Source organism: Ascaphus truei, chromosome 1 (assembly GCF_040206685.1).
Source record: "Ascaphus truei isolate aAscTru1 chromosome 1, aAscTru1.hap1, whole genome shotgun sequence".
In the NCBI taxonomy this organism is placed as follows: Eukaryota; Metazoa; Chordata; class Amphibia; order Anura; family Ascaphidae; genus Ascaphus; species Ascaphus truei.
The window spans coordinates 128,729,144-128,743,674 of NC_134483.1; the positions used below are offsets into that span (position 1 = coordinate 128,729,144).

Consider the following 14,531-nt stretch of genomic DNA (forward strand, 5'->3'; position numbering starts at 1 on the left):
AGCAGGAAATGGAAAAATAAAAATATGTTGTACATACTGTATGTTATTGATACATATATACTATGGTATACACCAAGGTGTCTTTCTCTCTCTCTCTCTCTGTGGGTATATATATATACACACATACACATACTATATTTAGATTATGTGAATATCTATAATCTATCTACCAAGACAATATTATGCACAATAGTTATCCGAATACGCTAGTCTTACCACTCTAGCCACATGGTGGGGATTTCAAGGATGCTATTGACTAAACTATTCCCGAATGTTCTCCATTCATATGTGAATTTCATTCATTATACTGTAGCATTCTATTCTCAGTGTGAAAAGTCCAGAATGCCTTTCTGTGTGCATATTTCTCTTCTGTTTGTGTATGCATCTCTGTAGTGCACACTCTGCAGTAACTGTTAAATCCATACAAAACAAAACATTGGGTCCCTCAATATTAGAGTTGTTATCTTTATGAAACCAACCTTCAAAGTGTACTGGTTTATATCAGTTTGTAAGAATTACTGTGCAATGTCTATGTGATGCATTAAAACACATATTAGTTCCACTAGTAGAGACGAAAATACTTTAGGTTTATTTCTTCCCTATAATTTACACTGGGTGGTGTTGTAATTACTATGTTGGACTGAGTCACTGTTAAACTATACCTTTAATTTAATTCCCCTATAAATATCTGAAATTGACATTGCGTGGTTATTGCAAAATGCTTGATATAGCACAATATCTTCCATTTAACTCTGCACGCATTACCATTGTTTTTGTGATATTCAGTAATGATATAAAAAGGCAGCCTATTTTTAGTGAAAGTTGTTCTTTTTAGTTGGTTTATAGAGCCCCAACACCCTAGCACAATGCAACCTCTATTTAAAGCTAGATAAATATTATTAATACAAAATCATGCTGGCCTCATACACATAAGCCCCTGTCCAATTTATCGCGAGGTCGGTTCTCTGTATTAAAGGAAGATGAGCGCTCCATTCGCTGCATATGGAATCGGGGCCATAGACATACTGTATAATAGATACAAGGTCCACTGCTTAGACTGACTGAAAGGTGACGTTTTAATCAATATATGTGCAACTCTAATTTATTTATTTTTTTCATTTCTTTTGGAGTTACATACAGTATGAGTCATTGTCCAAGTGGTGACCACATGCTGCCTGAAAATGTCAATGTTTTGCCCTGTGTAAAATGTGATACTGTAGGCTAATGATTCATTCTGATTATTTTGTAATAGTATGCTTTAGGTCCTATACACTTCATGTTTAAACATATTTAATATAAGCAGCCATTTTGCCTACCAATTTTTTTGGTTAATCTATAGTTTATTTGTCACACAGACTTTGAACCAGTGGGACATTCGGAGCTGAGCCTTTGTGTTTTTAGCTCTGGAGAACCCCTGGTACCTGAGATTGGTTTAGTTGCTGGTGTTTTCCTCCCCTTTGGAGAAATCAAAATGGCAGCCAAATCCCGCGGTTCCTGCGGGCAAATAAGAAGCCGCAACGTCATTGGGGGAATGATGTTGAGGCTTCCTATTGGATGATCATTTACTGTACATTTCCAGATATTAACACCGGCAACTAAACTGGTAAATATCGGTGGTCGCCTGAGCTAAAAATATTGTAGTTTAACTCCAGAGAACCCTTCGGTACGACTTACGGTGTATAAAAAAAGGGTGTGTGTGCAGAGCACGCGCATTTTAAGTGAAAATTATTTGTCTTTTGTAACTGTTTTGTCACAGAAATTGTATTTGTGATGGTGATGTTTTTCATAAAAAAATCTGAACACAATTTCAGTGACAAAACGCAAAGAAGTTTGACTTAGAACGTGCATGCACGACACACACACCCTGTTTTAGCTATTTGCACTTCTATATTTATACTAACTGTGAATTCCTCCTGTGTGTGTGTGTGTGTGTGTCTGTGTCTCTCTCTCTGTATGTGTGGTGTCTTTGTGGTGTCTCCGTCTTCCAGTATGCAGAGTGATGTTGATGCTGCGATGAGCGCTGGAGGCCTCTGCGCAGGCGCGCTGGGCCGAGGATCCTTATGCGCATGCGCCAAGGCCCAAGGACCCTTCTCCCGATGTCATGACATCAGTTCCGTGATGCGTTTCCGTTACCACATTTTCCCCATCAAAACTCTGTAGGTTCCAGGAAAGAAGTTTCACTTAAAAAATGTGTGTTAAAATGTGTCGGGATTGTTCTTAAAGGTGTAGAACAGGGGTGGGGAATGTCATTTGGTCCGGCCCCCGGGAAGCAAGCCTGCAAAAATGGTTTTTAAAAAAAACATTTTTTTTTTTAAAACTCCCCCTTTCCTGATTGGCTGCCCGTGCTGTCACTCTGCCAATTTTTGTTTTGGCCCGCCTCTTCCCTCAGCACTGCCCCCCTCCCTTCTCTCCTCCAGTAATGCCGGCTCCTTAGGCTCCGCCCCTCTGTACCTCCCTTTAGGCTCCGCAGGCCTGCCAGTCTCATCTGCAATGGCTACCTATGCTGCTCCAGCAGCCCATCCACGGGCCCCAGGTAACCCACATGCCCCTTTATACCCCCTCCCAGACACCTTACCCACCCCAAGGGGGGAGAGGCCTTTTTTTTGTGTGTTTGCAGAGGTGGGCTTATTGTGTGTGTGTGTGTGTCACTGTGTGTGTCATTGTGTTTGTGTGTGTCTGTCTCTGTCATTGTGTGTGTGTGTGTGTGTGTGTGTGTCTGTCTCTGTCATTGTGTGTGTGTCTGTCTCTGTCATTGTGTGTGTGTGTGTGTGTGTGTCTGTCTCTGTCATTGTGTGTGTGTCTGTCTCTGTCACTGTGTGTGTGTGTGTGTGTGTGTGTGTGTGTGTGTGTGTGTGTGTCAATGTCACTGTGTGTGTGTGTGTGTGTGTGTGTGTGTGTGTCAATGTCAATGTCACAGTGTGTGTGTGTGTGTGTGTGTGTGTGTGTGTGTGTGTGTGTGTGTGTGTGTTAATGTCACTAAGTGTGTGTGTGTGTGTGTGTGTGTGTGTGTGTGTCAATGTCACTGTGTGTGTGTGTGTGTGTGTGTCAATGTCACTGTGTGTGTGTGTGTGTGTGTGTGTGTGTGTCAATGTCACTGTGTGTGTGTGTGTGTGTGTGTGTGTGTGTGTGTGTGTGTGTGTGTGTGTGTGTGTGTCAATGTCACTGTGTGTGTGTCAATGTTACTTTGTGTGTCTGGCACTGTCACTGTGTGTGTCTGGCACTGTCACTGTGTGTGACTGTCACTCTGTCAGTCTCTGTGTGTGTGTCACTGTCTCTGTGTCTGTGTGTGTGTATCACTGTCTCTGTGTGTGTCACTGTCACTGTCACTGTGTGTGTGTGTGTGTGTGTGTGTGTGTGTGTGTCACTGTCTGTCTCTGTGTGTGTGTGTGTGTGTGTGTGTGTGTGTGTGTCACTGTCTCTGTGTGTGTGTGTGTGTGTGTGTGTGTGTGTGTGTGTCACTGTCTCTGTGTGTGTTTGTGTGTGTGTGTGTGTCACTGTCTCTGTGTGTGTTTGTGTCACTGTCTGTGTGTGTGTCACTGTCTCTGTGTGTGTGTGTGTGTCACTGTCTCTGTGTGTGTGTGTGTCACTGTCTCTGTATGTGTGTGTCACTGTCTCTGTGCGTGTGTGTCACTGTCTCTGTGTGTGTGTGTGTGTCACTGTCTCTGTGTGTGTGTCACTGTCTGTGTGTATGTGTGTGTGTGTCACTGTCTGTCTCTGTGTGTGTGTGTGTGTGTGTGTGTGTGTGTCACTGTCTCTCTGTGTGTGTGTGTGTGTGTGTGTGTGTCACTGTCTCTGTGTGTGTTTGTGTGTGTGTGTGTGTCACTGTCTCTGTGTGTGTGTGTGTCACTGTCTGTGTGTGTGTCACTGTCTCTGTGTGTGTGTGTGTGTCACTGTCTCTGTGTGTGTGTGTGTGTCACTGTCTCTGTGTGTGTGTGTGTCACTGTCTCTGTATGTGTGTGTCACTGTCTCTGTGCGTGTGTGTCACTGTCTCTGTGTGTGTGTGTGTCACTGTCTCTGTGTGTGTGTCACTGTCTGTGTGTATGTGTGTGTGTGGCACTGTCTCTGTGTGTGTGTGGCACTGTCTGTGTGTGTGTGTGGCACTGTCTCTGTGTGTGTGTGTGTGTGTGTGTGTGTCACAGCGCTCCGGGGGGGAGAGGGTATAAGAGGAGTGGGGGATGGGGGGGAAGGGGGTATAAGAGGCTTGTGGGATAGAAGAACGAGTCTGTGGTGGGAGAGACACCTCACTACAGCCTCTCCTCCTCCTCCCCACAGTGTGTGTGTGTGTCTGAGAGAGAGAGAGTGTGTGTGTGTCTGAGAGAGTGTGTGTGTGTCTGAGAGAGTGTGTGAGTGTGTGTCTGAGAGAGAGAGTGTGTCTGAGAGAGAGAGTGAGAGTGTCTGAGAGAGAGAGTGTCTGAGAGAGAGAGAGAGAGAGTGTCTGAGAGAGAGAGAGAGTATCTGAGAGAGAGAGTGTGTCTGAGAGAGAGAGAGAGTGTGTTTGAGAGAGAGTGAGTGTGTTTGAGAGAGAGAGAGAGTGTGTCTGAGAGAGAGAGTGTGTCTGAGAGAGAGAGTGTGTCTGAGAGAGAGAGTGTGTCTGAGAGAGAGAGTGTGTCTGAGAGAGAGAGTGTGTCTGAGAGAGAGAGAGTGTGTCTGAGAGAGAGAGTGGGTCTGCGAGTCTGAGAGAGAGTGGGTCTGAGAGTCTGAGAGAGAGAGTCTGAGAGAGAGAGTGGGTTGAGAGTCTGAGAGAGAGAGTGGGTTGAGAGTCTGAGAGAGAGAGTGGGTCTGAGAGTCTGAGAGAGAGAGTGGGTCTGAGAGTCAGAGAGAGAGTGAGTCTGAGAGAGAGAGAGTGAGTCTGAGAGAGAGAGTGGGTCTGAGAGTCTGAGAGAGAGAGAGTGAGTCTGAGAGAGAGAGAGAGAGTGAGTCTGAGAGAGAGAGTGGGTCTGAGAGTCTGAGAGAGAGAGAGTGGGTCTGAGAGTCTGAGAGAGAGAGAGTGGGTCTGAGAGAGAGAGAGAGTGGGTCTGAGAGTCAGCGAGAGAGAGTGGGTCTGAGAGTCTGAGAGAGAGAGTGTGAGTCTGAGAGAGAGAGTGGATCTGAGAGAGAGCAGATCTGAGAGAGAGAGTGGGTCTGAGAGAGAGAGTGGGTCTGAGAGAGAGAGTGGGTCTGAGAGAGAGAGTGGGTCTGAGAGAGAGAGTGGGTCTGAGAGTCTGAGAGAGAGAATGGGTCTGAGAGTCTGAGAGAGAGAGAGTGGGTCTGAGAGTCTGAGAGTCTGAGAGAGAGAGTGGGTCTGAGAGAGAGAGTGGGTCTGAGAGAGAGAGTGGGTCTGAGAGTCTGAGAGAGAGAGTGGGTCTGAGAGTCTGATTTCCCTCCCCCCTGCCCGATTTCTGTGTGCGTGTGTGTGTGTGTGAGCGCGCGTGCGCACAGACACCAACCCGCAGTCAGTCATAGTCACCCACCACCCAAGAGTCAGTCAGTCACCCAAAGAGAAGCAGTTCCAGCCATCACATTAGTGGTGAGTTCATTAAATGTTTGACAAATATAGCAGGCTAATTTTTAAGTTGATAATTTTGGATGGCCCGCGAATGATTTTATAAATATCAAAATGGCCCTTGGCAGAAAAAAGGTTCCCCACCCTTGGTGTAGAAAGTCGGAACTTGTGACCCTCCAGTTCGTTTATATTGCCCACCATTGCCTTCGCCCCTAACAAAATCAGTATGACATGTTTATTTCAATATTTGCACAGCTATTAAAGGTTTCTTGCAGGTTAGCATACCTTTAAGTAGACAAAGGAGAATTCATATTAGATGTAGTTGTATGCAAGCTTTTAAGACCCACACAAACACTTTATTTTTGCGTTGACAAGAAGCCAGTGAATCAAACTCTTCAGATAAATGGCTAAATTTCAAAGCCTTGCAGGAAAAGCTTTAGCGGAAAAACAAAATGATGAAATAAAATAAATCAGATTTTTTTTGTTTTTTTATAAAACCGATATAGATTTGTCTTTTTGACCACGTTTTGCAGCTGAAAGACTTTGATAACTTATATTCTAGTTTTAAATTCAGTAATAATTTGCCATAATAGTAAATGCAATTAATATAATTCATACAGATGTAGCCGGACTAACTGTTCACCGCGCTGCGACCGGAACGACGAAAAAATGCGGCGCTGGGGGAGGTGGTTGCGGCGAAGGTCATGCGGGGTTACATTCCTTTCAATGGGACCTCCTGTAGTGTTAATATTCTCAGCCCGCAATTGGTGCGGTCAAGGCGCAGGGAACAGTTAGACCCGCTACATCTGTACATACCAAGAATTCATGCAAACCCCCCCCCATATATATATATACTGTATGTTCTAATCAACAATGATCACTATTTATTTGTCAAGTAAGAATATTTGAGCAAATTCACTAAAACAAATACGTGTGTAAATAATGGGGAGTTTCCCAGATAAAGTTTGCAACAGTTTGCTTTATCTCTCTTCATTTATAAAAACCATACTTATGGCAAATTCCCCATGCGTGGGCTCTGTCTCACGCAGAATGAGGAAAGTCTAACACCCACCCCATCCAATCGCGTCACAACCCCATCCAATCACGTCACAACCCCATCCAATCACGCCACAACTTCAGCCTTTCGCTACGCAACCCAGCCCACCTGCAGATACCGGGCCCCTGACCTGTAGGTGAGAAGCGATCTCAAGCAAATCCCACACGTTTGAGGCCCCTTCTCACGGTCAGTGAGAGAGGGGCCCTTGACAACTCTGCAGTGGCCGCATTGTTCTATATAAAACACATAACAAGCGTATGCTCCATAGTGTAATAAAGTAAAACGATTTTAATACATTTAAAAAGAGGAAGGGGAGTGAAAGCCTGGTGTGCATTGCCTTCTCCTTTTTTAATGTATTAAAATTGTTTTACTTTATTACACTGCAGAGCATACGCTTCTAATGTTTGTGTTTTAGATTTCGGTTCGGATAGAAATGCTGCATCTATACAGGGCCCAGCAGCAACGACAGTGAGATTGCTGGAGAAAAGATAGACTGAGAGAGGTAATCTCACTAGAAAAGTAGACAGAGAGAGCCGGTAAGAGTGAGACAGACCCAGATACCCACACAGCCCATGCACCCAGAGGAGGGGAGAGAGGCAACGTATCCTCTCCCTCCATATTCACCCCTGTCCCTCCTCTATCTCCCCCTCTATCTTCCCCCCCAATTATATCTTCCCCCTCGCTTCCCCCTCTCTCTTCTCGCCTGTCTTTCTCCCCTCCTCTTTCTCTCCCCCGCTTCTCTCTCTCTTCCCTCCTCTCGACCCACCTTTTGTCTCTCCCTCTCTCCCTAACTTCCCACTATCTCTCCTCCCCTCTTTCCCCCTTCTTCCCCTCCCTCTCTCTTCCCCCCCTCTCCCCTTCCCCCCTCTCAAGTTCCCCTCTCTCCCTCTCTTTCCACTCCTCCTCTCTTCCCCCTCTCTCTCCCCCTCTGCCTCGCCCTTCATCTTCCTCTCTCTCTAGCCCCTCTTTCCCCTGTCTGTCTCTTTCCCCACCTCTGTTTATCTCCCCCCTTGTTCCCCCACTTCTCTCTCTCCCCCTCCCTCTTCTCCCCTCTCTACCCCACTTTTGTCTCTCACCCTCCTCTCCCTTACTTCCCCCCTATCTCTCCTCCTCTCTCTCTCCACCCCACAGTGATTGCAGCCTTTTCTGAGGTACCCCCAGGATACCAATAACTGCAGGCAGGTTCGTGAGTATCAAGGAATCTTTATTTACGAGTGTACAAGGAGATGACACATCAACAAGCTGTTTCAGTGTGATCTGAGGTGGGGTCATCCCAGTCTCAGTATTTATACATTACATATAACCCTTATCTTCTATGCATATATGATCCCTTCACCCAATCCACAAGTTCCACATTGCACATTGCAACCATCCCATAATATTGTTTCTCCCAAATTCCTAGGGAGTACATGATTTACCTGGGATAATCCTAGAGCAAACCTTGCCCAATCACACATTCCATCCTGTACACAGAATGACCAATAAACACTTATCAGACATACACACATACAATAGAGGAGACAAGATGAAAGACCAGTTACCCAAGACCCTTTGTCTTCTCTATAGCCCTCCTGTCAGTAATTCTTTCACACCCCTTTCCTCTTCCTCCCTCTCTCTTTCCCCCTTTCTTTCTCTCCCCTCCCTCTCTCCGCCCCTCTCTCTTTTCCCCTCCCTCTCTCTCCCCTTCCCTCTTTCCTCCCTCTCTAGTTCCCCTCTCTCTCCCCTCTCCCTCTCTTTCCCCCCTTCCCTTGCTCTCTCCCCCAGTCCCCTCCCCTCCCTCAAGTCAATAACTACCCCCTCCAAGCCCTTATCCCCCCTCTCCCACCACAATGCGGGTCAAACTTCTGTCATTCGACCCCCTGACAAAGCACGGAAGTGCGAAACGTGTTGAGATCACAGGAGGTTACGCACTAGCAGTTTCACAAGCTGAGTTAATTTCGGGAGAGAGAGTTGACTCCAGCAGACAGTGAATGTTTTCCAGACTTAACATAAACATATCCCGTCGGCCATCTCAACCAGTTTCCCTGCGCATCAAACTTATTGCTAACAAATCTTATCATAAGTTTTTTTTATACAGTCTTTTGATGTTTGTCTTTACTATGTATTCATGTTTTTATATATTGCTTGGTAAATGCTACCCATAAATTGCATTTATGAATAATCCCTTACTGATGCCCTGTGCGCTGTTTTCTTCCTTTTTTGTCTTTATTCATGAGTCCTCCCTCAAGAGTTCTCTTATAGCAGCTTTTGAAGTGCTCCAGTTAACAGCAGCAAAGGGATCGGTGGCGTGAATTTCTTTTCACCAGCGGGAAAGCACGAGCATGTTTCCATAACTTTTTCTCCATCACATATTAGGTTTAATAGGATATTTCGTAGGATAAACAAGCTATAGTGCTGAAAGAACACTACAAGCGAAAGTGTGAATCCGTGATCAGTTATGTTTACTATATTTATTTTATGTCGTTTTCACGAAGCATGAAATATGCATTTTTATTTGTAAAGTTCAATCATTGTTTATTCTAGTGTTCATTCTGTTTGTTAAGAGCTGTTTATCCACAATTCATCCTTTTCTTTCTTTTTCTTTTATTTAAGCTTGAATGTAGACTGTTCTGCTCATCGAGACAACCCCTGCCGATTTCCTAAAGAGCTCTTAACTTAAAGCAGGGAAAGAAAAGCATGACCATACATTCGGTCTGACTTTTTATGCGCAGTGAACCTTCTCATTGGAGATTACAAAATGGGTCTACATAAAACCACTGGTGGCAAGATCCTTGAAAGCTGCTGCATGAGGAAAACACTGTCTGGCAATAGCCAGAGGCATTCATTTGTCCTTAAGAAACTAAGACTCATTCGGATACTGGGTCTTTTCATAAGCATAACAGCCATTAGCACTTTGTCTATTACAATTAGTGCCTTTTTTAAGATAGAATCATACAGCAATGACATTTCCACTGTTACCGACAGCCAATCTCTGGTGCACAGGCATCAAAGAACTCTGATGGACTTCACAGAACAAAACCAGAATGATACTCCAGGTTCAATTATTTCTATGAAATACCAACACCAGAAAAATATAACAGAAGTAAATCATTCCAAGGGGGAATACCCACAAGACATTTTTTCTCTGGAAGATAGACGGAGGGGTGCAGTGGTCCTCCATATATTCGGGATGATCTACATGTTCATAGCGTTAGCTGTAGTCTGCGATGAATTCTTTGTCCCCTCGCTAACGGTCATCACAGAAAAACTATTAATTTCCGATGATGTGGCTGGAGCAACTTTTATGGCTGCTGGTGGATCTGCCCCAGAACTTTTCACCTCTTTAATAGGAGTATTTATATCCCACAGCAATGTTGGAATTGGGACCATAGTTGGATCAGCAGTATTCAATATCCTCTTTGTGATTGGTATGTGTGCTTTATTCTCCAAAGATGTATTAAACCTCACCTGGTGGCCACTCTTTCGGGACGTGTCATTTTATATCCTGGGCTTGATTATGCTCATAAGCTTTTTCATAGACAATTTCATCCAGTGGTGGGAAAGCCTGTTGTTGTTGATGACCTATTTAACATATGTCACTTTCATGAAGTTCAATGTCCAAGTAGAAACTTGGGTGAAGAGGAAACTGAACAGGAACAAGGTTGCAAAGGTATCATCAACACATTCCGAAGAGAAGGTTGGTTGTGTTTTAACGTTCATTTATCTATGTGATTGTTTTCTCCTTTTACTACAAGTATTGTTATCTAGTGTATGGGTCCAACTGGAATGTAACTGGAATGTAAATGAAAATGCTTCACTATACACAGTAAATCACAAGTAGAGATGGGCAATTTTTTTTTTGTGAATTTGGATCCGCAGCCAGTGGATCGATATGAAATAGGACGATTCATGTTATGCATATTTTTTTATTATTATTCCGCAACTCGTGGATTCCCCCTTTGGGGGAATTTAATGAATCTGCACGGATTGAAACTGCCCAAATCCATTTGCGGATTTTACACCGTGAAACGGATTTTGGGGGTAACATCAGCAAAAATCCGGGAGACGGATTTTGGCGGATTTGCCCATCTCTAATCATAAGCAATAACAATCCCAACTGCTATGCAATTATTATACTGAAACCCTGCTTCCTAAGGCTGCGCTTATAGTGCTGACTATGCGACCGGCTACATGACCGCGTGATGTCGCCGTAGCTATTGCGATTCCTGCACTCTGGTGCAGGAGACCAAGGGAGGGTAACAGGGGGTGTGGCGGAGGCGTGGCCGTGAGCGATTCGCCCTCATTGGCTGAACTGCTCATGTGCCACTGATGTCACTCGGCGATCGGCGTAAAAGTCAAAATCCTTTGACTACCGGCGGTTGCGACCACTCCGTCGCTCTGCAGCGCCGTCACGGCCGCGCCCACTATAGGCACCCGCAACGGACTGCATGTACTTGCTATGTTGCTGCGCGATGTCAAAGTCGCCGCCAGCACTATAAGCGCAGCCTAAGAGTCCAAAATGTATGTAGACCTCATCATACCTAGTAAGGCTATCTGTGGTTGGTTTGGAACTAATTTTATGATTACTATTCATAAAATCAGCATTCATTATTTTTTTAGATACAACTGTACTAATGTTTTTGTCGGAAATTTTCTATTGAAGTCATCAGGGCTTTTGTGCTCCTCCTGACACCCCCTTTGCCATAGTACATAGTATCACTTGTTTTATGTACGCATATTTCTCACTAGCTGTATTCTAATAAAGCTAGAGCTTGTGTTTGCAGGAGACATTCGGAGAAAAACAGAGATTCTTGAGAAGCTGCTTAAAGCCTGTAGGGGACACAGGACATAACAGGGACACAACATTGTAAAATGTGCTAGAGAATTTTAAATATCTTTGTAATTGTCCAGGTTTTCTAAATATGTGATACATACTGTCTCTACTTGCATTTCATAAACTGTCATTGTAGTCAGCCTCCAGATTAGACTCATAATGGTAATGTTACAAATGGTCATGATGGTAAAGTCAGGAGATATCTTCTCACAAAAGACATACGGGACTATTCTAGTAGCTTTGATAAAATCACTGCTATCTCGAACGATGTGGCATGACCCCTTTGACCGGTTTGTCATTTGTGTTATCACGGTATTCAGAAAGAATCTGAAACCTTCCACAAGTCTCTGAAGGGGTTAAACCTGAATACCCTGTTTGACGATGTAGAGGGGGTGCGAGTAGTTGCCCCAGGGTGGGTGGTAAGGCCTACCAGAAAGGTTGCGTGAGGAGTTAACCCCATTACTACCATACTGCTATGGTAATGAAGGGGTTAACCACTCCTGCTACCCACCCGAGAGGCCTAACCACCCACCATTGGGCCAACTACCCCATTCGCCCATTACCTCTACCCCCAACAAATATTCAAAACACAACAACCCTACCACTATCTCCTCTACCCCCAACAACCCCCGCGCCCCCCCCCAACACATACAGTACAGTAATGGACACAATTACTATTATCCAGATCTGGATAATAGCTAATTTACCCATTAAAAATAAAACATAATCCAGCCAGCATAAAGTAAATACAAATTCTACTTACCCCTGTCAGGATGAAGGCCATCCTCATCACCGTCCTCTGCATCCATGTCCTCCGTGGGCAGCAACCGAACAATAAAAAAACAAAGTAATGGCCACTAACCCCTTAATCACCTTAGCGGTTAGTAACCGCTTTAGCAATTTAAGGGGTTAACCCCCCTCCTCTGCTACCCACCGGGGATACTTAACCCTCCCGGGGGCAACTACCCCTACCTTATACCCATTGGTTGGCACAGTGGTACACCATGCACATATAATATGGCATGATTTGCCACTATGGCATTCAATGGGCAACCTAAAAAAAAACAAGCACCAAAAATTCACACCAGTAAAAATATCAAGCACCTATTCTAGTAGCTTCGATAAAATCACTGCTATCTTAAATGGTGTGGCATGACCCCATTGAATGGTTTGTCATTTGTGTTATCACGGTATTCAGAAAGGTAGTAACCGCTACGGTCATGAAGCGATTAACTCCTCCCGCTACCTCTCGCAAGGTCTAAACACCCACCATGGGCCAAATATCACCTTTGCCCACCCCTGCTTACCACACTTAACCGGGCACGGATGTTTAACCCCTTCATTACCTTAGCGTTTAGCCCCTACGGTAATGAAGTTGCCTGTAAATTTATTTTTATTGCATTGGATTGAAGCCGGGGGTCTCCAGAGCTGGTATTAATGTGTATCAGCTCCAGAGACTCCCGGCATCAATCCGATGCAGGGGGAAAAAAATAAAAAATCTGTCCTCCGGCAAATCCGATCCCGCCACCCTTGTGGTGGCGAGATGAGATCTGTGATAAGCTCACTAGTTCAGAACCCCGATGAGATTATAAAGGCTATTAAAGTAGCGTGATTTTATCAAAATGACGCTCTGGAGCTTTTTTTCAGCTTCCGCTCAGTGTGTTTGAGCAGGAGCTAGACTGCTCGGGGAGATGCACTTCCCGAACGAGTTTGCCTGGTTAGCGAAGCTTTCTGAATAGCAAACTTGCCAAATCGTTCGGGAAGTGCACAAAATCCTCGCTGAGTTTGTTATCGAAGCTACTAGAATAGGCCCCACAATATTAACTGATAATTAGGATCCTTGCTATCAAGATCCAGGTCAGTGGCACAGATTAATCCAGTCCTTTCTTTATGATTATTTTCGCAATACAACAAACAAAGAGCTACAGTACAAATCCCAGAATGCTCAAGGAAAATGTAAAAAAAAATTAATATGTTCCACCAATGGAGGTTAAGTTAGCAATACTACTGATAATCCAACAGTGGAGGGTCCCCCCCTTTCATTATTGCTTTGCAAGACAGGGATTCTGAAACTAGTGAACACAGAATAAATAGCTGAATTCATACATTCTTTGCTTCCAGTCAAGGTCAGTGTCTGTGACCCTACCGTGCTTAACCTGCTTGTCCATGTGTGTTATGAGCTCCAATTAACAGCTGTTTCCTGGAAAAAATTATTCTGCCAGCAAAATCAATCTTGAAGAGCATTGCTGTCTGTATTTTAAGCTGTTCTTATAAAATGGATAACGTCTTACTCTTGGAACTCTCATCCCCTCAATTGTATGTATGTATGTATGTATATCTTTATTTATATAGCACCATTTACAGTGTTTACATAGCGCTTCACAGCAGTAATAGGCTTGACATCATAATATAACATATAATGGGAATAAGCACTTCAGGCATATAAGTAACATTTGGAAAATGAGTGCCTGCCCCAAAGAGCTTACAATGAATTCTGAACGTATGGATGAGAGAGTATGAAACTTATTCACAGAGAGCAACAAAGGAGTCTAACCTTGCTAAATATTTGTTCCCCCATTTATATAAAAGAAAGACATACCAATATAGCAACCCAAGCCCACAATTTGCATCCTTGGTCCTTATTCAACATGCTGTGAAGCTCCTTCTGTGTCATTGAGATTATTTTTGTCCTGTTTAAACAGAGCTGACCTATTTTCCAGCACAGGGAGACAACTTCACAAATTATTGAATAGGAGCCTTTGATTCATATAGCTATACATAGAAATGTTTTTTTTTGGGTGGGGGGGGGGGGGGGGGTTGGTTGGATATTTTGCAGCTTACAGAGTGGCAGAGAGTAAATACAGTACGGTACCACTAAGTTTAGTAACAATTTGTGTGGGAAATTTGACGTTTTCCTATACTGGAAGTTTTATCCAAAGGAAACTTTTACATGTATTTGTATTATTTATATCTATCTGTATTATATATCTACAGTATATTAGAGATGCACAAAGTCCTGGTTTGCTATATGCTCTATCGTGCACTTATATATACTAATATATGCATACCGATGTACTGCTGCGGCCGAGTTTATTCGAGCATTTGCCCGTTCTCGGCCGCAGCAGTAACCTGGCGCGCGCCGGAGGGTGCCGGGCGCGCGCCGAAGCCTCGGAGGAGAG

General features: G+C 44.2%; 1 protein-coding gene across 5 annotated transcripts in view; it reads left to right on the top strand.

Annotated features, from left to right (window-relative positions):
* SLC24A2 (solute carrier family 24 member 2) overlaps window positions 1-14,531 on the top strand; it is a 320,058-nt gene that overhangs the window by 3,189 nt on the left and 302,338 nt on the right. For 3 of the 5 annotated variants that reach the window (XM_075594686.1, XM_075594667.1, XM_075594681.1), the window contains exon 3: window positions 9,132-10,215. In XM_075594686.1, the coding sequence (XP_075450801.1) occupies window positions 9,277-10,215 (939 nt within the window). In that variant the 5' untranslated portion in view covers window positions 9,132-9,276. Of the gene's footprint in view, window positions 1-1,988; window positions 2,157-2,426; window positions 2,534-9,131; window positions 10,216-14,531 lie in introns of those variants that run through there. The other 2 variants (XM_075594672.1, XM_075594678.1) reach the window with 2 other exon arrangements.